The sequence below is a fragment of the Schistocerca cancellata genome, chromosome 8 (genome assembly GCF_023864275.1).
Source record: "Schistocerca cancellata isolate TAMUIC-IGC-003103 chromosome 8, iqSchCanc2.1, whole genome shotgun sequence".
In the NCBI taxonomy this organism is placed as follows: Eukaryota; Metazoa; Arthropoda; class Insecta; order Orthoptera; family Acrididae; genus Schistocerca; species Schistocerca cancellata.
Window position 1 is genome coordinate 132,013,623 of NC_064633.1, and position 26,070 is coordinate 132,039,692.

The window sequence follows — 26,070 nt, forward strand, 5'->3', positions numbered from 1 at the left end:
TCGAGTAAATACGGTAAGTTATGCATATGTGAATGTGTGATGTGTGGTTTTTTTTTTTTTTTTGGTCCACATGTGATGAAGGATTTAGTCCGATAGCTACTAATATCTAGCAGTCTTTTTTCATTTGTCTTGTAATGGTGCAAAAGTTCATGGCAGTCAATGAGAGCAGCTGATATGCACCCTTACTGTTGAATTGAGATTGCGAGATCGTGTGTGTGTGTGTGTGTGTGTGTGTGTGTGTGTGTGTGTGTGTGTGTTTAAAGAAATATATATAAAGCTGAGAACTGAATTGTGCAAGATTATGTTTAAGTCATAATAATTACAGGTTTATATTAGATTCTGTTTGGACTGAAGTGATTTATTCTGGAGATATTCTGGGGCAGGGCAGGGGGGGGTGAGGGGAGGGGGCAGATGGCTGCTCACAACGTCAGAGCAGGCTGGGGCTCAAGAGTCTACACAGCAGTGTGGTACTGCCATGGAGTTCCACCCATTGTGAAGATCTGTGATCATGGTACTTGGTAATTATGTATAACACAGAACCAAATTTGACTCTGAATCATAATGAGAGGCCGTAATTGTCATTGGTTGTATGAATTTGTCAATCAGAAGTTAAACCAATTCCAGTATTTACATTAAGTGATTTACAGGGGAGGGTGCGATGGTACTACCAAATGTGAGCTCACTGCCTTAACCCCAGTATAACTTCACTCATTCCAAGTGAAATTGATAGGAGCAAAGATGTTAACACTTTGACCACCAATCCCATCAACTGTCGGGATGTGAAAATTCTGGTAACTGCTGTGCCAGTTATTAGACAGGGTACAGTTGCTCCCAGTTTCAAATAAAAAATCATGTATATTGATGTGGTTAATCAGTCTTCAATGTGTTGCAATGGACATGTTTCTCTAAAGCAGCCATTTATTATATAAAGTGAAGCTGCTGGAGGATAATAGCTATTTGTTCAGTAAGTAAAAAAACCAAAATCGTGGCTTCATATTTTCTTATGGATGATGAAATTTTGTGTGAATTGGGACAAGATTTTATTGACAATGACAATGAGGGTGACACTATTGATGATTCAGATGATGACCACAACTTTGCGCAAGAAGAAATGCATCAACGTTCAAGTGAGTATTTCTCATTTTGATCTCATAAAATGTTCACTGAAACATTGTGTTCTTTTCTGATGCGATGAGCAAAGAGCCTTGTTTCAAAGTGTGTCACATAAAAAGCTATGCTGCTTGAAAAAATTGGAACAATTTATAAATATGTTTTTGGGTTGTAAGATTTTAATTTCTGAAAGCAGACTAGTGGACTAGAATGATAAATAAAAACTAATTTGACTTTGCCAAATCTTTATATTGCTTGCTAAACCTAACATTCACTTAAAAAAAAAAAAACTACACATTCAAAAAAGCTGGAGGTATATAATGTAGGAGCAGTAGTTTCAGGTTTAATAAAAGGTTAGCATCACAGTTAAATGATAGCTAGCGCTCTTAATAAAAAATACTGAAAAACCAGAGGAAAGAGATCAGAATATACTGGCACTGGGTCCAGCTTTTGGTGAAGAATGGTTCCTCTAGCAAGCTCACATACATATTGGTACATGACAGTGGCATGTGCATGAGCTTGGTTCACATTTCATGATCACATCCTCGAGACAGAGGTCTTGCGAAGTGAAACTAACCAGAAAAATACATATACTGCATTTCCTTAGCTTACCTGTTGGACCAAGACATGCCACCTGGCTCTGGAGCCAGCAGAAGTCAGAACAAATAAAACACATGAAGCATCTCTTTTTGTGCAATCATAAGAGGCCAGCCCATGGGATCTACCAACATCACCAGGCTTTAATGTTGTACTTGGGGCGACTTGAAAATAGCTTTTACAAAAATGTTTACATCATTATAGTCATATTTTTGGAAAAGAGAGGAAAAAATTTGTAAGAAAATGAATTGAACCAGCATTTACAGAGTTGACTGATCAGAATGCAGATCTTGCACTGTTTGACCACCACAACAGTTAGCAAGAACTTTCCTCATCAAATATATCTGCAATGGATCAAAAACACTAATACCCTAACTCCTCAGAAACTATTAGATTTTAAACCCGTGCAAGGGCAGGCATTATCACACAACAGGATGACTCCATCCAACAGCATTCCTGGGAATTTTGACTTTATGGCATGTCACAGTTTCTGTAGTGTCTTCATATAACTGCGCATTGATTGGGGTTCCACACTCGAGAAACTCGACGAGCAGAGGTGATCTACAATCAAAGAAGAGGGTCATCATGACCTTATCAGAACTGGTGTGAACACCTTTGGATTTCTTTGATGGAAGAAACATGGGATGTGTCCACTGCTGGTTTTGCTGTTTGTCCTCAGGCCTTCGCAATGCTGTTGGATGGAATCATCTTATTGCACAACACCCACCCCCCACACCTCAAATCAGATGAAGGCTACACTTCAGCGATTTGGTTTGGGAAACACTGCAACATCCTCCATACAGCCCTTATCTTTCTCTCTGTGATTTTCAGATATTTGGTGCCAAAGACAGACATGGATGGACATCTGTTTCAGTAGGATGAGGAAGTGCAATAGTGAGTGCAACTGTGGATCTGCTGGCAGCAGACTATGTTCTATGAAACAGGATTTGGTCGTCTTGTCTCCCGCTGGAATACATGTCTCAAGGCATGTGGTGATTACTTTTGAATGTAACCATTGCATGGTCCCATTGTGGCGGGTGTTCCGTTCTCATTTACATGTGATACAGTACAGAATATACATTTAAAATAATACATCAATGATGAATTATAAGATGTAATACAAAAAAATGTTTTCTACTCATACAATTTGTATGATTTGCACATCAGTTCCTAGCATACTGTTTGATAATGACCTGTGGAGGAAATTGCAATAGTGGTGGAAAATAAGGCAGAATAATGTGTTAGTCTTAATAAAATTCTGAAAGATTGTGAAAAGTTATTGCACACAGTTAATCATAAGTAGGTGAAATACAACACTTAATTGAAATAGCTGTAAAAATCAAAAGTCTCAATCATTTAATATATTTGTTGCATCATTTAGTAGATTTTTTACGTGTGATACTTATATTATCGACTTCTGATGCTTCCTACAATGAAAGAAACAAAACAAAGGGTAAAATGGACTCCAGTATTTCTGTTAAACATGGTTTTCAGAAGTATGTCTCTAATGCATCCAAACTGGAAAATTCACAATCATTATAGCACCCATTTTGACCTATGGCAGTGAGACACTGACTTTTAATGCAAAAAAAGTTGACAAACAGTGAGCTTCTCAATGAGCAATGGAGAGATGCATGAAGGAGTTACAAGGAGAGATAGGAAATCACACAAATACAACAGTTAAGAGACTGGAATGAAATACATAATTATTTTATTTATTTATTATTGCATCAGAAATATAAAGTATATAATCAATGAAAGGAAATTGATTATTGACATTAGTTTGTACATTGGCTGACCAGAAATTGGGCACGTCGAGGGCATTCAGTGTCACCCTCATCAGGTCTCTTCAAGGTGCATTTGTCTAGAGATGAAGAACATTGCAGTAGATGGTTATTAGCCTGCACAGCACCACACTTGCAAAAACTTGATTCTAAAAAAATGCCCCACTTCCATTACTGCAAGTTGATCTTGCATCTCTTGATACTACTACAGCGTAGTCTGTTGAGAGCCTTCCATGTTGTTCACAACTCTGAACGACCAGTGAACTTCTGCGTTCTTCATCTGCTTCTATGCCCTTGAAATCCCACAAAGGACCTCAGGTTCTGGAGAAGGTTTCTGATATTGAAGTTTTTGGTGATGTCATACACATTTGTGAAAAGAAATTGATGACTGACTGTGTCATACGCTGCAGTGAGATCAATGTATACAGTGCCAGTGACAAGCCATTTCTCGAAGACATCCTCGATGTGCTATTTCAAGTCTAATATCTGTGATGCATAGCTTTTTCTTTCTCTGAAGCCAGCTTGCTTGCAGTCCCTGAAAAACGAGCCTTTCCAGGACATTGTACAGGTGACAGAGCAGGGAAATAGGTCTTTAGCTTTTAGGATCCAGGCGATCTTTGTGTGATTTAGGGATAGTAGTAACTCAAACCTTCCACCAGACTTTGGGGATATTGCAATTCTGGAAACAGTTGTTTGTTACATCTAGCACCCAACACATTTTAACAGGATCAAAGTTCTTAATTTTCTCTACTCATATGTCATATAATCCAGCTACTTTACCCAATTTGCACTTACTAAGCTTCAGTAAATGGTGGAGACAAGATGTTACTTTCTTGGTCATACTGCTGTGTTATTGGTTCTTACTTATCTTTATTTATTGAGTTAGTTTTCCATTTACTAGCAGCTGATGGGCAATCATAGCATGCTTGCTAGCTTCAGTGTTATCATTACCGAGGTGGCATAATAGTTTCTAGGCCTTCTGATTGCTCTTACTCATGTCACAATCTGCTATTAACTGAAACCACTCAACTATTTTAGCCACAGATATGAAGGAAAGAACACTTTGTGTGAAAGTTCTGCAGATCCTCTGAATTGACACCCTTAAAGAAGCCTGGACACTGTCAAGAAAATTGTTGCCCTCTTCAGGAATTAGAACAATGCTCAGAATTTTCTCATCCAGTATATCAGACAATTTCACCCAGTCAGCCTTCTTGAAGATACATCTCCACTTATAACAGACTTCCTGGGTTTTAGTGATGGCAAAATTTTACACAATTGGCCTGTGTCATTTGTTTGGTATTGGACATATAGCTTTGGAACATCTATGTGCAAAAATTTCATTAAAAAAAAGAAGGTCTGGGTTACAACCTCATCCTCATCTTTCACAGCTAAAAGAAGGAGGAAGTTTGCTATTGTGGATGAGGGTAAGTTGAAAAGTTTCACCCCATGACTGAACTACTCCTTCACTTTTGTCGTCATGTGCATAAGCCCAAATATGACTGTGGCTGTTGAAGTCACCTATCAGAGAGGCGGCTTTACCTTTAGGAAAGTTTCTGGTGTGGAACAAAGGAAAATTTTGTTGCAGGAGGTTTATAAACTGAGGTAACTACATCGCTACTTAATTACACAGAGATAATTTCAATACTGTTTTCATCTGATCGGCAAATACTGCAGATTTTCAAACTGGGCTTTACCAAAACATTGCTTCCATACCATGCATGTGATCTTTCAGCAACCCGTTCATGCTAGGAACAAATGTGTGTCACTGCTGCATATCTCAGTGTGTTTTCCGAGCACACAGAACATCACACTGCAAGTCACGACAAAATTCGTGCAAATGCTGTTCCTTGCATGATGATGTAATTATACATATTTTGCATATGAAATGGAGATGGGCAGATGAATGGGCCAAGGAAATTCTTTGCAGGCTTCTAAGGGCTAAGAAAAGTTCAAGGTGACAACAACAGAACGTATATAGCATTAGAAACCATGAACACGGATATGTGGAACTCAATCCTTACAAGGCACGGAAGAATCAGGAGTCCACCAACCAACAGTGGATTTGGAATGGTTACTGAAACTGCTGACTGTGATGGTATGAAAGGATTGCCAATGTGAGTGTTAAAATTAAATGTGCATATGCATACAGTGTTCCCTAGATGCAACAATTATAAGCACCGACTCCATACGATGACCATAAAAAATTCACGCAAGTTTTATAACTATCCCACCAAATAATCAATACATACAGTGAAACTCATAGCTATTCCTTTCAAGGAGATTAGTGTGAAAAAATTATCACCAAGGCTTCAATATTATTACCAGAAAAGTCCTATTGTTGCTTACCTTTTATCATGCCATACTTTTGCAACACACAGTGAGACAGGAAAAAAAAAAAAATTACTGTTAATGCTTTAAGAAGGAAAATCAGAGTTTTAACTATCACCTCAAATAAACAAACTTATGTCATTATTATTTTGTTGTAGGTAAGTACACACACACACACACACACACACACACACACACACACACACACACACACAGACGCATGCACGCACACACGCAAAAACCTCATGCCACAGTACCAGAGCGAGCCACTAGAGGAACGACAAAATAGTGCAGCCCACTGATAAAGTGGAGTATCAGGCAGTCATTTATTTTCAGCAGTAGTGAAAATGTTGCAGTTGTGTCAGGCCAATCTAGACTGCTAAACAAGTAACATGAATTGGCCTGAAATTATTGTAACATTTCCGTAACAGCCAAAAATGGATTACTGCATGACACTCCACTTTATCAATGGGCTGCGTCATTTTGTGGCTCCTTTAATGGCTTGTTCCATTATTGTCGCATGGTGATTTCAATGTGTACCGAGACTGTAGATAAGTATCTGAAAATTAACTATGTAACTTTCTTTTTTCAAGGTGATACCTAAAACTTTATGACTACTACTCACAAACCTCCAATAAAGTTATAAGATATACTGAATTAGAAGTGTGTGTGGATATCAGCCATGCAGAACACACAACAGTGTCAAAGGCACATTTGTAAAAGATTAATGGTAGTTGCAGACAGGCAAAATAAAAAGACTGTTAAACAAGTTAGCTTTCAGGCAAAGGCCTTTAGAATTAAACTATCACTATCACTATCTCTCTCTCTCTCTCTCTCTCTCTCTCTCTCTCATACACACACAAACAGAACTCACAGACTGGCCTCTGTCAGCCAGTGGCCGTGTGTGTGTGTGTGTGTGTGTGTGGGGGGGAGGGGGGGGGGGGGGGGGGGGGGGGGGGCCTGTGTGCGCTCGTGCACACATGGAAGAAATCCTTTTAGCCAAAACTAACCTGTTTAATAGTCTTTTTGTTGTGCCTGTCCGCAATTCAACATCTCTGCTATATCGTGAGTAACAATCTATTGCTTTCATAATACTGTCATTATTCCATCCTGGTTTTTCCATTGTTTAATAGCAGTTGTACATTTACAATACAGCAATACAGATGTGCCACGTACCTCTTTCCTCATTTCCTCTTTTCAACAAGATTTAAGACTTAAATTTCCAAAACACTGTTTTGTATCTGACATGCAGTTTGCTGAGCAAATTGTGGGGAAACTAAAGCAATGAGACTAATGAAATGAGGTAAGAAATGGGTTATATTAAAGATCAAATCTTGCAATGATAAGCATCAGAGAAATGACAATTGAAAAGTATTCTAAATGCCATTCCACTGTATTCTAACTTAATTCCAGGATATGTGCTTGACAACTACAATGTGGACAATTATATACCAAATCTGATAAGCTACTGTTACAGGTAATGCGCCACATCACTTTTTAATTTTGCTATTAAAGGTTGTACAGTCAACATTAAACTGGATTTTTGAAATAATGTGACAAAAACACCTATGTACCTATGTCTGTTGTATAAAGTCACAAGTTCTATGCACAACTTTACCAAAGCAGTTTCAGATACCACACTCAAATTCAAAGTGCTAAAAGGTAATGGAACTATATTCAGTTGGAAAGTCATGAAGCTGCAACTGAAAATAAATTGAGGAAAAATGCAAGCATCTGGGATGATTTTGTTCAACAGAATCGCATACAACAGTGTGTGTTGCAAAATGTATTCCTAAGACATTCTAGCATATTAATATTATTCACTCTGTGGCTGACAGGTAATAGTACTCCTAAGGAAAATTACAACACTTCATAGGTAAACATGGAAATACTGATATACTACATTTTTTTTTAATATATACCACTTACCCAAACCTCTCTTGATAAACTCCATTTTCCGCCTGCAGTTGTACATGCAAATGTGATCCAGTTTATGTACATATTCACTGGAATGAAAATAAACAACAAAAATTACAGCATGAAGAATTACAAAAATTACAGCATTGTCTGATGGATTAACAAGGTGGTTTTGACGAAATGGTATAGGGTTAAGATCAATTGTGGTAAATGAAAAATTTGAATAGTGACATCACAAGGAGACATTAAAAACATATATCAAAGTGGTTAACAAAGACAAATAGCAGTTCTCTACTTGTACACAGTTTCAACTAATTAAGTGAGGAGAAATCATTCACATAACGTAAATGAAATTATCATCGGTACATGCAATAAAAAATGGTGGACTAGGTTAGAATGGTTAATTTTTGTGAAACATAGTCAATTTATACAATTAAAAACAGATACAGTCATAAAGTCAGTCCTTTCAGTAAACTGTGAAGAGGGTTAGGGGTTGTAAAGAAAGAACACAGAAACTGAAAGCAACCAATTCTCAATGGCAGCCCACAGTTTTAGCTCTTGTGATCAGCACATTTTCACTGGTAATCAAAGCATGACAACTAGTTACACCTATTCAATTTAATCAAATGAAAATATATTAACTGTCTACTTATAATGAAAAGGATGCTAGTAGGTCCAGAAGGACAAACTGATTAAGACAGAATGAGCAAATTTATTTTTTGAGGATGCTAGTAGAATCAAATGAAAATATATTAACTGTCTACTTATAATGAAAAGGATGCTAGTAGGTCCAGAAGGACAAACTGATTAAGACAGAATGAGCAACTTTATTTTTTGAGGATGCTAGTAGGTCCAGAAGGACAAACTGACTAAGACAGAATGAGCAACTTTATTTTTTGGGTATCAGGAGAACTTAACAGTTATTGCTCTTTCATCTCTGCTGGACTAGACCTTTTTATTACTTTATCCTGAATAGTTATTAAAGAAAGGACAAGAAACATAAAGACATTAATTAGCTTTTGGTGAATTTACACAACAAAAAGGTCCAAGATTAAAACACAAGATTAAAACATATTGGTATATGAAAGATTATTTAAAATTTATTAACCATGCCAATAAAAACTTACTATTTATCTTCATCAAAGAATTTGACAGCTGCAATAAGATCTCTCCGCAAATCTTCTCGCACCTCTTCTGGTAGTTTTGTAATATCCTGTACCTCACCAGGCCACCAACATGAACCCAATTTCACCCACACAACATCACCTTCTAAGTACTGTACCTCTGTTTGCTCACACATGCCCACCCTATATACAAAAGGAAAAAATTGTAACAGTAACACATTTTTAGAACATTATTTCAAATGTATTTTATGATAAAGCCATTACTTATAAGTTTACTCTCTAACAACTCCTGTATTTCAAAGTATGGTTACAGAAATGTAGCTCTAATAGAGATATATTTATTTTTCCACATACAATACATATCAACAGCACCATAAAAATGTAATATCTAATACGTGAAAAGTAATTTTCAATGCACCAAAACACAAATAAGATAGAGACCTTTGAGAAAAAATGATACTGACAAAATAGGCAAATGGATATACAATATAGTCTTCAGATAGCTTCAAAGTATACAGAGGGTAATAGAATATTTTATAGTGTTTCTAAAGAAAAGACTAAATTCTTTACCATTTCAATAACAGCACAACGGTGGCATATTGTGATAGTAAAAATAAGAAAAGATTTAGACACATCAGGTCATATTCACATGACAAAAACAATAATGAAAAATCCAGGTTCAAACAGACACACTACAATGAGTGAAGTATAGTGGAGACATTACGCAGAAAGAAGCCACATAAAAAGAAGTTTTATATCACAGCTCAGATTTGGACTTGCATTCCTCATATAATGCTACCTGTTTCAATGCAGTTTTATCAACCAAAAAAATTAAAAGGTAGTTAATAACATCAGTAAAACATTTAGACATAAGAAAATAAACGGATAAATTATACAAGTGATGAGATCTGATCTAACAATGTCACTTAAGAGTGAAACATGTTGACATATTTCAGTACCCACTGCTTCAGTTAAATGGAAGTGCAAATGAAACCTCAAGCACGCGAAGCTGTTAGGTATAGAGAAACAGCAAAGAGACCATCCAAAGCTTCCCAGATGTTTAAAAGCATATAAGATATTAGATTAATCCTAGCTCATTATATAGGGCATTATATAACCTTTAGCAAATTATGGACCATTTAGTGACAAGATAAAAACTGTAGCTGTGATACTCAGAATAACTATGCACAAAGTGCACTACTGAAGTTGCAAGGTAGGCAAATGATGCATAATGCAGATGAAGAGAAAGAAATACTTTGTGACAACACCAGTATGATTTCTGCTGCATGCCACATGCTCCAGCTGTTTTCTACTCTGGCAACTAGAAAGTCGATGTATACTCTATATTTATACAGCATGATTTTTTCCACCGTGTACAAACTCTAGAGATTGATCAATGAGAGGATAAGGAACAAAAAAGGTATAATGAACTTACATCCAGAAACGTGTGGTTTCCTTGCTAGCCACAGTTACAGTATGCGTGGTTTGCTCCTAGAGGGTGGTACTGTTCCTCATGTCATGCCCTAACCCATTCTCCTGCCAGTCATTGGTAACGTGTCTGATTCACAATTCTTGCTGGCTCACCTTATAGTGGATGTGATACAGCATTGTACACAATGGTTCTGTATTCAAATCGAGAACTTGCCAACATGGTATTTACTTATGAAAAGGCAAGTGGCAACAGGCAGCGAGGTTGTGTCAGGAGACCTATCCCTGCCAACAACAAACACAGCACTCAATGTTTGCAACAGTGTTTCGCTATTGGTCTGAGACAGGGTCATTTCAGGAAATCATCAAGGACATACCCTAAACGTTTGGACACCAGACTTGGAGGAAAATGTGATTACACTGTGAAGGCGACCGCTGTGTCAGTAACGGGCAGCTGGTCCGTCAGTACAGGGTAAGCCAGGTGACCGTATGGAACATTCCCCATGGCAATTGTTACTACCCTTATCATTTACGGTGTATGTAGCACTTACTAGCTACAGAATTTCCACTCTGGGAGCAGTTTTGTCACTGTTTCCTTCACCAGACAGTTACGATTCTGATATTTGTGTCATCCAACCTACTCACAGATAGGCCACCTTTACGCGGAGTGTTATCTTCAACTTACAAAACAGTCATCTGTGGGATAGTATGCAGAGCCCCCACGGTATGGTGACAGCAAATCGTCAGCATTGGTGCAGCAGGAATGTGTGGGCCAGCATAACTGATGACCGCATTTTGGGACCACTCTTCCTTCCACATCACCTAACAGGGTGAGGCTAACGGTGTTTCTTGCGGGTAACTTTGCGTCCCCTGCTGGAAGAAGTGTCATTGATGAGTCAAATGGTTATGTGAGTGCTGTATGATGGTGCTCCAGCCCACTTCACCATTAACCTTTAATGTCCGGACGCATCTCAATTGTGTCTTCCCTGGTCAATGGATCAGACGATGGAGTCCAATTGCATGGCCTGCTCGTTCATTGGCTCTCAACCCGTGTGATTTCTGGTAGTGGGGCCATCCAAAAGAATCATGTCTGCAGAGCCCATTCCAGATGTGGAGACAATGGAGAAGTGTATTCAAGCTGCCTCTGACATTATTCGGATGCAGCCTGGCCAATGTGATCATGAGAGACACAACATGCTAAGGTGTATACACGCATGTACTGAGGCACATGAAGCCATTTTCGACACACACTGTAACTGTGACCGCATGGTACAGTGCATATTAGACCACAGTCTCTAAAGCAATGTGTGATTGAAGAAATATTCTCTAGCATGGAAACCATTCATTTCCAAACATAATTTCATTAGACCTTTTTTATTCCTCTCATCAATCAATCCCTAGGCCACTAGAGTTTGTACACGGTAGAAAAATCATCCTCTATACTTGGTAAATTATTGCTATTATTTACTGACATAATACTTGTATTTCATGTCACAGAAGTAATCAACTCAGCCATGACTAAAAAGCCTCATTATATCTACATTAATACAGAAACCAATGCTAATTGCTGTAAATTAAGACCACGGCTCAAGCTACAGATAGATGCCATAGATTAATGCCATTCATGAGTGAGTCACATGGTATGTTGGTCCCCTGCTATTGTGCATATTTTACTATACCTAATATAATTTAAAAATAATCATACATTAAGCAGCATATATTGGTTATAAATCATGGAAGTTCAGTGGTTGATGAGAATTTAAAGATCAATTAAGAAGAACAGACTTTTTACGTGATACAACTCTACCACATACAAGCCACCTCCTCATTATAGTCCTTAAGATGAAAGAACAGCCCTGACAGTCACAGCGGGATTGGCACAGTTGCGTCACGCATCTGTCACAACCATTCATGTATTGCAATTTTGTATACATCTCTTCAGCAATGTACCAGTTTTGTTCCAGCTGTATAGATGAGTACTGTTTTTAGTCACATAGCTTTGGTGCTGACAGCAGCCTTTTGCACTTTGCACTGGAAAGCTGACAACATGACTGACAACTGTCAGGGTTCTTCTTTTTGCTATATAAAGTGTAGAGCTCATGCCAACGAAGTACTATTGTTCTAAGCATCTAAAAAATTTATTCTTAGACGAATGATTCACAAAGGAACCAAGTGTCAAAAACATTTTGAGGAGCTTATTCAGGGCGAGTGTCAAACTTCTATGAAAGCATCATGAATTTAAAAATATACTGTAGAAATAAGTATAACTCTCTACTATGATAATTAATGTCTTACTCTTCTGAAGTCTGTTGTAGGAAGTATCAGTATTAGAGCTAATAAACTGAAAGGGTCATTCCAATGTGAGTACAGGATGGTTTCTTCTAGGCATAGGCTGACATGTTACTAACATGATCACCATCATCCTCGTTTCCTGGCCTTTGTTAAGAACTGAAAATGAGTACCATTTACAGTGATACTGTTGTTATTATTTCTTACTGATTCAGTGAACTTAGTTATAAAGCACTTAATGAACTGACATGTTACATGGCCCTACACGAATGTTACAATGGTCACGTAGAATAATACACAATATGAATAAAGAGCTTAGTTAATACAAACAATGGTCACAAGGAATAATACACAATATGAATAATTAACTTAGTTAACACAAAGTTATCAGAGACTGAGAAAAATATATAAAGCTATAAATATTGGATACATTGTACGCAAAATCATGGTTGAGTGCTTAGCATTCACTGATGATTTATGAATCAATATTATCACTAGGATCCAGTAAGCTCTTAAACAGGAATTAATTATGAACCTTGAGGCTTTCTCCAGTGTTCTGAATACTCAATGACATTCTGGGAGTGCAGCCAGTCGACATTTATTAAGACACACGATATTTTGTCTGCATTCCTGCCAGACATCTTCAGGTGGGTCATCAAAAACACAATGAATGTCTATGTCACACAATTATTTACAGTGTTGTACATGTTTTGTTAATGCATCAAGATTGTAATTGCAAGACTGAGTGTACTGCTAGCAGGCATCATTTTTTTATGTTGAAAATGTGATACTGTTTTCTGATGGATTACCACAACCCTCAGTGTACTCCATTATTTTTGTTCAGAGCATATCGTGGAAATAAGGGGATTCCACACGTTATCCAATTGATAACCGCTTTTCCAAATAATACAGTTTTCCGCCATGTGTATCTCATGAGACTCTTTAATAACAGAATCCCAAAATTAATAGGCAGTACACAAAATCAGTGTTGTATCGTATTTCATTGTATGCCACATGGATATACAATGATCAGCAAGGGCAGATTTTATGGCATGAAAAAGGCAAGCACATCTTCATCTATACTCTGTAAACCACTGTGGAGCACATGGCGGAGGGTACGGCCTACTGCACCAGTTATTAGGGCTTTCCCCCTTTCCATTCACATATGGTGTGGGGGAAGAATGATTGTATAAATGCCTCCGTGCATCCTGTAATTAATATATTCTTGTCCTCACAATCCCTACAGAAGCAATGTGTACGTGGTAGCAACATACTCATAAAGCCATAATTTAAAGCCAGTTCTTGGAGCTTTGCAAGTAGGTTTTCTCGGGATAGTTTATGGCTATCTTCAAGAATCAGTCAGTTCAGTTTCTTCTCTCTATCACAGGTCAAACAAACCTGTGACTATTTTTGCTGCCCTTCTCTGTATATGTTCAATATCCCTTGTTAGTTCTATTTTGTACAGGTCTCACACACTTGAGCAGTACCCTAGGATGGATTGCACGAGTGATTTGAATGCAATCTCCTTTGTAAATTGATTGTACTTCCCCAGTATTCTACAAATAAACAGAAGTCTGCCACCTGCTTTGTCCATGACTGAGCCAATATGATCATTCCATTTCATATCCATACAAAATGTTACATCCAGGTATTTATATTAACTGGCAATTCCAACTGTGACTCATTGATATTATAGGACATGAAGTGCATAATTTCAAACAAGTTGCCTATCTTTGAACCATTCTGAAATCTTATCAAGATCTGACTGAATATTTATGTAGCTTCTTTTTGACAGTATATACTGCAGATAGCTGCACTGCCTGTTAAAAGCCTGAGGTTACTATTGATATTGTCTGCAAGGTCATTAATGTACAACATGAACAGCAACGGTGCCAACACATTTCCATGGGGCACAGCACAAGTTACTTTTACATCTGTTGATGACTCTCCATCAAAGATAACTCGCTGCATCCTTCCTACCACAGAATCCTCAACTGTCACAAATAATGCTTGATACCACATAAGTCATACTTTGGTAATCAGCATAGATATATTAGTGAGTCAAATGCTTTTTGCAAATCGAGAAATACTGCATCTTGATCAATGTTTTCAGAATTCAAGTTTGTTGGCATGGAGGAGATCATTCTATTAAAGACATCTCATTACATTTGAGCTCAGAATATGTTCTAAGATTCTACAACCAATTGATGGCAAGGATATTGGGCAGGAGTTTTGTGGATTAGTTCTACTACCCTGCTCGCAGATGTGTGTGACCCATATTTTCTTTTCAATTACAAGGCAAATCTACAATACAATATAGTTAAAAGAGGGGCTAACTCGGATCCAAATTCATTATAATACCTGACAGGGATTCCATTGGGCCCTGGAGGTTATTCAATTTTAACGATTTAAGCTCTTTCTCAGGACCACTGCCAGTAATATCTATTTCATTCACCTTTTCAATGGCACTAGAATTAAATTGGGACAATACCCCTCAGTTTTCCCATGTAAAGGAACATTGAAAAATACCAGAGTTTAGCATTTGTGCTTTTACTTTGCTTCCCTCTTAATTTCAGTTTCTGTCTCATCCATGAGTGGATGTGGACTTTGGTGGCACAACAGTCTACATACACCCAAAATTTCTTTGGGTTTTGTGAAGGATCATTTGACAATATTCTGCTACAACAGACACTGAAGGCTTCATTCATTGCTGTCTAGACAGCAAAAGACATTCCATTCAGCATGTCTCTCTCTCTCTCTCTCTCTCTCTCTCTCTCTCTCTCTCTCTCTCTCTCTCTCTCTCTCTCTCTCTCTCGTTCTGCTGGGTACATATCTCTCCAGAGCGAGGTCAACTACTCTTTTTACCTTGAGCCACTGTTCCCCTACATGCTCCTGCCCTATGCTAAAAATTTACATGTCCTCATTGCAGTGTAACACTACTCCTTTTGTTATTTAGTTTACTGGACATGCAACACTTTCTACTTGTTTTAGTGGCCCTTTGCACTTTGATAACCACATCATGGTCACTCACAACCACCTTATGGTCACTGATATTAGTTTTGAAGTGGACATCCTTATGGAGATGAAGTCTATTTGTTGCCATTAGCTATAATACAAGTTTATCATGAGTGAAGCTCTGAACCATCTGTTCTAAGCATTTTTCAGAGAACACATTTAGTATGGTTTCACAGGATATCTTGTCATGCTCACCACTAACAAAACTAATTTTCCCAACTGGCTGATGAATGGTTAAAGTCTCCACAGAAGATTACAGTATGATTGGAGAGTTAACACACTAGCTAATCATGTTTTCTCTGAAGTTATTTGTTACATCAGGAGGTGAGTCTAGTGGTCGATAGAAGTATTCAATTACAATTTGATGCTACCTATGACAATAAGTCTTGTCCATATAATCTTGCATGTAGTTTAAATTTCTATTTCAGTGCAGCATTGATGTTCTATGTAACATCCTTTCATGGTTTACATATGTAGTCTGATCTATGTAAGCCACATTACTCTTCACAAGGAATTTGATATACCATAACAACAACTTATACTTCAAGCAATGGAAAATCCAGGAAGGAATGTAACAACATTAGAGAAGTTGCTACTCACCATATAGTGGAGATGCTGAGCTACATACTACTCGGCATTTCTGCTATATGGTGAGCAGCAACTTTCCAACTTATACTTCAACAATCCAATATCTAAAATCTTATATAGAGGACAGAAAACCACTTGAACTTGAAATTTAAAAAAGAGGATGATGTTATATGCAACAAAACATTAACAATAAATAGAAGAAAAGCTGTCAATTTTGCAGGTGTACTATTCTTCTTGCTTGATTGCTGGTTTTTTGCTTCAACAGATAATGCCCTGTTGATTCACTTAAGAACTTGAAGACTGTAAATATAAGTTCGCAAGGGTGGGCTTCCGGTAAACTGAATGACACAGAGCTTCACCACTCTTCCAAATATCCAAAACATCAAAGAGTGTCAGACAACCATTTATTTCTGTTTCTATGGTGAAAACAACGTTCTTACTAGTGGAGTTGAGATGATGCAAAAATTTCATTACTTCACCACTCCTGGGGTCCTACCATGGAAGTATCAACAACATACCACCAAAAAACATTTGATTTAAAGGATGCTTAGTCCAGAACTAGACACTCCAGTGAATCTACACAAAAACAAACCTCCAAATACTTTGCAATGAAACATTTTATGTTGAAAACCTGAAATAGTACATTTAGAAATGTGACGCGTGAGTCTTCCATAAAATATCTTCGAGATATACTGGTAACAGATTTCGAACAGAGCGCAAACTTAAAATGAGTCTCAGAACTCCAAAAAGCACAAAGGCTACTGCAGAATTACTAGAGCAACATTACATTATGCAACATAGTTGTATATGATGTGTGCTCTAAAAGGGAATGCAAAATCATAAACTGGGCTATCATTTTCAAGTGCCTACTTAAATGCCTTATGGATGGTTATCATTAATCTGTTCACTGTCTTGCCATCACACGATTTTCGTTTCACCATAAAAACTCCAAACAAATCATAAATACTGGAGGTCACTCTAATTTTGTAGGCACTGAAAAGCAAGAACTGTAAATTATACAAGGTGTACAATTTTGCTTCCACCGCTTGCCGATAGGTGGCAACAGTGGTAAGTAGCAGTCAAAAGAAACAGATTGCAGACATCACGCAGTTAGTTTGAATCTTGGTCAACATAGCCTCATTCAAACATTAGTCGATTTGTGTCAGCATCATAAAGTTGTTCTTGATTGAAAATGTCAGTTTATGAGCCTAATTCTCGTCATTTGCGGGAGGTGTTACTGTTTTGTTTCAATATGAAGAAAACAGCACCCAAGTCTCACTGAATGGTCTCAAGTACGTATGGTAAGGACGCTATTAGTGAAAGAACGGGTCATGAGTGGTTTCAACACTTCAGGAATGGCAATTTTAACATCCTAGACCAACATAGTGGTGGAAGAGAGAATGTTTTCGAAAATGCAGAATTTGAGACATTTCTGAGCGAAGACTCCCATCAAACTCAAGAAGAATTGGCAAGATTAGTGGGAATGACACAGCAAGCGATTTCAAAATGTCTCAAAGCTATGGGCATGATTCAGAAAGAAGTAACTTGGGTCTTGTGTGAGCTGAAACCAAGAGACGTTAAACAGCATTTGTGTGTTTGTGAACAGTTGCTTCAGAGGTAAAAATGGAAGGGTTGTCTGCATCACATTGTGACGGGGGATGAAAAATGGGTTCATTACAATAACCCTGAATTCAAAAAATCATGGGGCTATCCCGCCCACGCTTCCACGTCAACAGCTGAACCGAATATTCATGGTTCGAAGAATCATGCTCTGCATTTGGTGGGACCAGCTCAGCATTGTGTACTATGAGGTGTTAAAATAAAGTGAAACAATCACAGGTGCTCGTTATCAAACGCAATTAATGCATTTGAGCAGAGGACTGAAAGACAAATGGCCGCAATATAGTGAGAGGCACGATAAAGTGATTTTGCAGCATGACAACGCTCGATCCAACGTTGCAGAAGAGGTCAAAAAATACTTGGAAACGTCCTACCCCACCCGCCATATTCTCCAGACATTGCTCCCTCTGACAATCACCTATTTAGATCAATTGCCCAAGGGCTGCCTGACCAACACTTCCGATCTCATGGAGAAGTCACAAATTTGATCGAGTCGTGGATCCCTTCAAAAGATAAACAATTTTTTTGATGGGGGATTTGTACACTGCCCGGAAGATGTAAGAAGGTATGGCCAGTGATGGTTCATTAAAGTGTAAAATGTTGGAGAAAAATTGGAGGAAGCAAAGTTGTACATCTTATATATATACATGTATGTCTCCACAAAAAATTTAAAAAACACCAAAATTATGACGAAGACATCAACAAACTAACCAACAATTAGCCATAGCTATGGATGTTTTCATAGAATGGGCAACAACAAACTACCTACAGTGTATTTAAGGCCACAGCAAGTCAAATACTGTTGTGTTGAAATCTGCAGTTAAACCGCTTAACATTTTTCATATTTTTTCTTGGGTGATGGTTTTGCTTTCCATTTTCCACATACAAGAATGCTAGAAATAAATGATTTTTTTTTTAAGATAGAAAAAACACACAAAAAAGGAAGCAAGAAGGTGTCTAACAATTATCATGGCATAAGTTCATTTAGCAGGGTGCACGAGAGGATTTTAAAATCAAGAATAGAGAAGTTTGTAAATGAAGTGGAAGAACAAAATAGCTTTAGAAGAGGCAGGTCATGTGCAAATAATATCTTTACCCTAAGACAAACCATGGAGAAGAGAATGGAAAGAAATGTAAGCAGTTATTTGGTCTTCATAGGTCTTGAGAAAGGAAATGACATATTGCCACTAAAGCTATTGTTGGAGGTGCTGTGGCCAGGGGAACTGCCAAAAATTTATGTAAAAAGTATTATAAATTTCTACAAGTTAGCACAATGTGTCATTAAAATGTGGAACAAAATTTCTAGAAAGGCCTTCATCCACCCTCACCATCTGTTTCTATCGCTGATGATAATGGTGCCTGAAGGTATGAAAAGCTTAGGTTTCACTTGTAATGTATGATATGCTTTAGATGCCAAACTTTTATCCATGAGGTCAAATGGTTTTAAATATAAACTACCTTCTTGATACGTAATTAACATAAAAAGTAAAGACAACAACTCACTGAACAGTTGTGGCATTGAAATCCATATGAACAAGACTGAGAATGTTGCTAGCTTTTGGATGAATCATGAATCATCCTTCAGATCTAGTAATCCCCCCCCCCCCTCCTCCTCCTAAATAGCATAATACACCCTTCCTGTGACACTGTTAGCCAGCCAGGAAAAACTATCTACTTACATACCCTACAAGCTACTATATGGTGCATGGCGGAGAATACCTTGTACCACCGAGACATTACAAATGGAGTAAGTGAAAAACGACCTACTATATGTTTCTATATACACTGATTTCCCTTCTCTTGTCTTGGTAACCCTTATGCGAGATGTACATTGGCGCAGTAGAATTGTTCTGCAGTCTGTCCCGAATGCCAGTTCTGTAAATTCCCTCAATAGTGTTTTGTGAAAAGAACATTGTCGTCCTTCCAGACATTCCCATTTGAGTTTCTGGAACATTTCTCTCATACATGTTGATCAAACCTACTAGTAACAGATCTAGCAGTACACTTCTGAATTTCTTTAATGTCTTCCTCTAATTCAAATTGGTGGGTATATGAAACACTTCAGTAGTACTCAAGGATGGTTCTCACATGTGTTACGTGTGTAACCTCATTTATAAGTGAGCTACACTTTCCTAGAATTCTTCTGATAAACCAAAGTCAACCATTCACTTTCCCTAGAACCAATCTTAAAATACTAAATAAATTTCATGTCTGTCTACATTGTTATGCCTAAAATTTAATGGACATTACTGGTTCAAGCAGCACACCACTGACACAATGACCAAACATTACATGACTGTATTTCTTGTTCATCTGAATCAGATTACAATTTTTCACATTTAGGGCAAGTTGTCATTCACATCACCAAACAGAAATTCTACCAAAGTTATCCTGTATCCCCCAACAGCCATTCAATGCCAACATTTTTCCATACACCACACCATCATCAGCAGCAGCAAACAGTTGTAGAGTGCTGCGCACCCTATTTGTCAAATTATTCACATACATAAGAAACAACAGAGTTCATATCGCACTTCCCTGGGGCACTACTGCACACCAAGTTCCATTATTTAAAAAGTCTTTAAGCCACTCAAATAGCTGAGTACCTATTCTGTATCCTCAGACCTATGTCAACAGTCTTCAAATGGCTCTGTGTCAAACACTTTCCAGAAATCTAGGAATCTGCCTGTTGCTCTTCATTCATAGTCTGCAGGATACTGTGCCAGAAAAGGGCAAGCTAAGTTTCGCATTAGTGATATTTTCTAAATAATTTTTGATTTGTGAATAGAAGTTTTTCTTTCTTATACACACTTATGATAGTCAAACTTAAAATATGCTCAAGAATTCTACAGCAAGTTTACATTAAGAATATTGGTACACAATTTTGTGGAACCGTGTTTTTACACTCTTATTTAAGGAAGGCATCTGCCTTATATCCAGTCACCAGACAGTGATAAATTACATTTCAGTCTAATGCATAAGAATCGTGATTTGATGTGAAACAAAACATGTAAACCTTTCTCAGTTATAAATATAATAGAGGTTTGGTAAGTCTCATCATCTTTCTTTCTCAGTTATAATATATAGATCTTCTTGTGACAAGTATTACACAGTGATATTTTGTACTAGTGTGAGATGTGTTGAATAATTATAATTGTAAGTAGGAATAACTTGAAACTGCAAAACAAAAATCACGATAATAAATAACTACACTTACTGCAGTTCTGATGCGCAACACACTGTGATATGGGAGGAAAGGGGTGCTGGATTGATGTCGTCATGACAGTATTAAGCTATGATTATATCACACATGATGCGCAGTAGCACTATATGTCTGTGAAACTCAGTCTAATGATATTTTAAAATATAATCTGAACTTGATTAAGTCAAATTAAGGGATGACAGGCTGCCATCTAAATTTTTTTTCAATCTCTTGTGCTACCTTGAACATCAATATTAATCTAAGTATTTGCAGCTAAGAGATTTGAGGAAGTGCGAAGACAAGCTTGTTAATGTAAAGTAAACAAATGACAGGAAAGACATGTTTCCTGAATATTAAAGTTTTCTTTCACCACTAGAAACACGCAATGTACAAACCTTTTACTATTTGACAAAATAAAGAATTGTACTGCAAAACCCTGTAAGAAACTAGAGATAAAAGTTATGAACAACTAAAACTGGAACTATCACTTAGAGAAGGTTGTGAGGAAGGCAAACCATCAACGAGATTTTTAAGCAAAACACTTATAATGTGCAATAAATCTACTAAGTGACTGCCTACACTACCGTTGTCTATCCTCTTCTGGAGTATTGAGGTGTGGTCTGTGATCCTTACCAGACACGATTGTCAGAGGGCATTGAAACTGTTAAAAAAAAGGGCAGCTTGTTTTGTTTAGTCATGAAATACAGAAGACAGTGTCACAGATATGATAAATGAGCTCGGGTGACAATCATTAAAACAATGTTTTTCATGTGGCTAGATCTTTCATGACATTTTAAATCAATATACTCCTCCAAATGCCATAATATTTTGTTTACTCTCACATTCACTGGGAGAAATCACCATCACAATAACATAAGAGAAATCAGATCTTTCATGGAAAGATTTAGGCGGACAGAGTAGATGACAAATTTCAGTCAAGAAATGTAGATTACACTGAATGTAATATGGCAGATAACCTGTTGCATCCTGGAACTTTCATATGCTAACACTGAATTTTAAATGTGATAAAGTGGTACTGTTATTGGATTAGAAAAGGCATCATCACTTACTCTGAATTCCGAAATGAGTTACGTTGCATCACAATTACCAAATTGTTGAACGTTACAGTCTCAATTTCTTTCCAAACTTCCAGTCTCTTCGCTATCACACTATAAATATTTTTAGAGATAACACACAAGAAGCACACTTCATGTGCAGCATTTCACTTAATTTGCCACCAGTGAATATTTAGCCCTTCCTTAAAACTTCAAAATTAGGCACACAAAACCTGTTCCATGGTCAAAACATGAATTTTCATTAAAATTAATTCATATTAAGGTAAATCAGGTCTGATTTTGTTACCTTATTGGTCTCAATAAATTAAAAGTTTTATTGTACGCACATGTTTTCTTTGGCACTAGTTGAATTGAGAAGTGGGGGCAGAAGATGTTTAAGCTGCCTTACTCCTGTGGAGCTGCCAACAAAAGAAATTGAATTGTTTTATTTATTTTTCACAAATTATCTTTGGGATTTATTTCCCATAGACCTTCAGCAAAACTGAGTCCCTAGAGGTGTGGTGAGTCACTGTGATTACAATTGCCTTTTCAGTCTTTATAATGTAATGTGTGAAAGAAAGAAGAAAATGCAAAGCACAATGCTTTAAAAGTTTCTGCCAAACTATCTTGCATCAACACAAATATCACCAGTACATCTCTAATGTTTTCTGAGTTCAGTCAGTTCAATTCTGTGTAAACAAATAAAACAGATTTAAAACAGACAGGTTAATATGAAGTTTGTGTAACCTGTTTGCAAAGAAATTACATTTTTTTGTTAACAAGAATGTCACAAAAGTCATCAAGTTGTATCAGAAAACTAGCAAATAAGGACTCATGTACATTGCAAATAGCACAAAAATTGTATGTATACAAAACAAACACCAGGACTAAATGCCTTTTTAAATCACTCCTCCATTACTAATTACAAGACAAAAACAGGAACTAGGAAAATATGTGGTAAGGAGACAGAAATAATATGGCCCAAGGGAAAATGATTCAGATCCGAGTTGAGGAGCAGAGAGAGGGGGGGGGGGGGGGGTGGAGATATGGAGTATGAAGAAGAGACCCACAGCTAGACCTATATAAGCCTATTTCTGTTAGGGCCTACCTATTTATATTTCACTTCTCTTTTTTTATGTTTTAAATTCTTGGTGAATGGGTGAAACTCAGCTGTGTATTTAAAAAAGGGGTACTATTAATTAATTACTAATATACCAGTTGTTTGGATAGCTCAACACTTTGCTACTAATTATGCATTTCTGAGAAATGTGAACTGAACTTCTGAACTGTACACACAAAGCTGCCCAGTTTTACAACCAAGAAAGGTGCCTCCTTTGGGACAACCATATACCACAAAAGGCAAATCAAACCAGCCTTAGTCACTGGAGACCTGTGCACTGAAAGAGAGAATAATGAAATCCAAGCTGCCGAAATGAAGTTTGCTGAGGCGAATAAAGAAGGATATGGTAACGACTCAAAACAGAATGGATGTATGTGTTAAAGTGTACTGGAAAAGCTCCATTAATCTAGATTAGGAGGGTATCGTCATGAGAAACAGATAGAAGAAACTAGGATAGACAAGGAATTCCTTGAAATGACTATAAACGGCAAAAGACATGTTTGTTAGCCAAGGAGGAGGTGGATCAATACAGTTAAGAAAAGTGTCGCCAACATTGGTCTCCTTTGGAATAGGATCTCTCTCTTTTTTTCTTCTTTTGAGAAAATCACATTGAAATTACTTCTTTATATACAGGGTGTTTCTGTAAGAGTGTGCAAAGATTTAACAGGACATAAAGGATGCTCAAATGAGCAATTTGAGACAGGGAACCTGGGGTCGGAGAATTCAGCTTAAGAAGATAATAGAACTAAAACCACATGACTGTGTACCTTTTTATTTACATTAGTTGCAGTTAACTGCTAATACCATCACTGACACAATTAACATACCGTCTGTGCTGTATCTTAAAAAATGTGCTGAAACCTCAATGCGAGCATGACATCAGTGAACAAGATTCTGACGCACTCTGACAAACATCCCTCATGTGGTCTTCTAATTGCCGGGTCCCTCGTTTCTCCTTCCTAATGAACCAGTGACCCATATTTGTCAATTGAGAGACATAAACACTCGTCGTGGCGGATGATGCCCGATAGGAAATCATTCCCTGCACAGCCTTTCAGCAGCAAGAGCATTGCAACAAACATGGGTTTGTCATTGATTCATAGCACATTCTGTCATGGGACAATGTAAATATGATACAACAGAGCCACCTTATGGACAAGTAAAGTAAACAAGATCTGCATCATGACTTCCCAATAATCAGGCTTGTCCTCGCTGTTCCTTGTAGAAAATAAGGAATGTACATGTAAATAAACAGCACAGTACGAGTAAACTTGTATGCATGTTAGATGGAAATAAGCTGGAAAACAGCAATGCTAGACAAAACAGTAGATAAGTTTATTTCCATATCTCCTTAAGCTGGCTTTTCCAAACCCAGGTTCCCTACCTCAAATTGTTCATGGAGCCTTCTCTATGTTCTGTTATATTTTTGCACACTCTTACAGGAACACCCTGTATGGTTTACTGATCAACTAATCCAGATCATTACAATACAAATTAACCTAATAGTAAAGGAAATACATTTCCAGAATGAGTTCATGATAACTGGGAATATTTTGTGAATAGAGCTGTCTTAATAATAAAGAGACTACGGCATGAATACAGCGAGCAGTAGATATTTGGAGATGATGAGGCTTTCACATGATAAATTAGTGTACAGAGCTGAATCAAACCAGTCTTCAGACTTAAGACCACAACAATAACAATAACGGTAAATAATCACATTTAATAACTGCTCTTAGTGTCTTTATTTATTTAAAAAAAATTAAATTTGAAGTAATATACTGATGCCACATAGCCTAACTGATGCAATATCACTACCCTTACAAAAGACAGTTATTGAGCAGCTTAAATGAATTCCACATGATTTGTGTATTAATAATATGTTACACCACAACTTAAATAAAAAGCTATATTTTTAATCATAATTAAAAAAGCAGTGACATACAAACAATATTTAATAAAGAGATGAAAAGCAGTCTTGATTACATAAACAGATTTATTTAAAAGTGGCAACTGGTTTCAATCTGATTTAGACCATCAACAGCAGGAGTTGACATCCATGTCTCGAATACACAGTGCTGGTTACTGGTCCGAGTCACCGTCTCTGCCTATCACCTTTGCAGTACATTCTGAAGATGGTCTTAAACAGATTCAAACTGGTCACAATTTTTAAATAGCCTAAATGTGTTTATTCACTCAAGATTGCTACTTAATTTTTATTAATTTCAAGAAAAAAGTTCAGTAGGCTACTGGGGGAGCATGCAATACATACAAATGAATTTACTTAATGAAGAGGCATTGTCACACACACATCTTTATACAATCATACCGAACTGTGTGAACTATGAAATATTCAGAAGTAGTATGAATCAAAGTCTTCAACAACCTACAGAAATAGCTTGTGTTTTACATACATACTTTATTGTCACACAAACTGGGGTATAGTACAATGGGTTTTATTGCAGTATGGGTCAATATTGTATCTGAGGTTCTGTATAGCAGTTAGCATACAATTTCACACAAAAAAATATCGTCTGTCACAGTGAACAACTCAGATGGGCAATAGTTAAATATGCAACTCGTAACCATACCCACTCACTCCTGAAAAATTTATTTCCTTAGTGATTAAAGTTGTCAATACAGTTGTCAAACTATAATGTAGAGGCAAATGAATATTTTGTAGGCAAATTAACCATTCCTAGACCATCACATATTTGTCCTATATTATAGTGCATTGTCTACTTTCTCGGCCCAGGAGAAGTAAACAAGTACACATTATTATGTGGTTCTGAAACATAAAATGTTGTGATGAGCATATTTTACGCAATTTTTTTTTCCTTTCATGGGTATGCCTACCAGTGGTAAAACATGGACTGGTGACATAAGAATATTC

The 26,070-nt window shown here is 37.1% G+C and overlaps 1 protein-coding gene across 4 annotated transcripts in view; it reads right to left on the bottom strand.

Moving 5' to 3' along the window:
• LOC126094821 (mucin-17-like) overlaps positions 1–26,070 on the bottom strand; it is a 59,361-nt gene that overhangs the window by 32,479 nt on the left and 812 nt on the right. Inside the window, exons 1-4 of one of the 4 annotated variants that reach the window (XM_049909400.1) lie at positions 22,405–22,476; positions 12,584–12,736; positions 8,864–9,043; positions 7,749–7,825 (exon numbers count right to left, since the gene is read on the bottom strand). In XM_049909400.1, the coding sequence (XP_049765357.1) occupies positions 7,749–7,825; positions 8,864–9,036 (250 nt within the window). In that variant the 5' untranslated portion in view covers positions 9,037–9,043; positions 12,584–12,736; positions 22,405–22,476. Of the gene's footprint in view, positions 1–7,748; positions 7,826–8,863; positions 9,044–12,583; positions 12,737–22,404; positions 22,477–26,070 lie in introns of those variants that run through there. The other 3 variants (XM_049909399.1, XM_049909398.1, XM_049909401.1) reach the window with 3 other exon arrangements.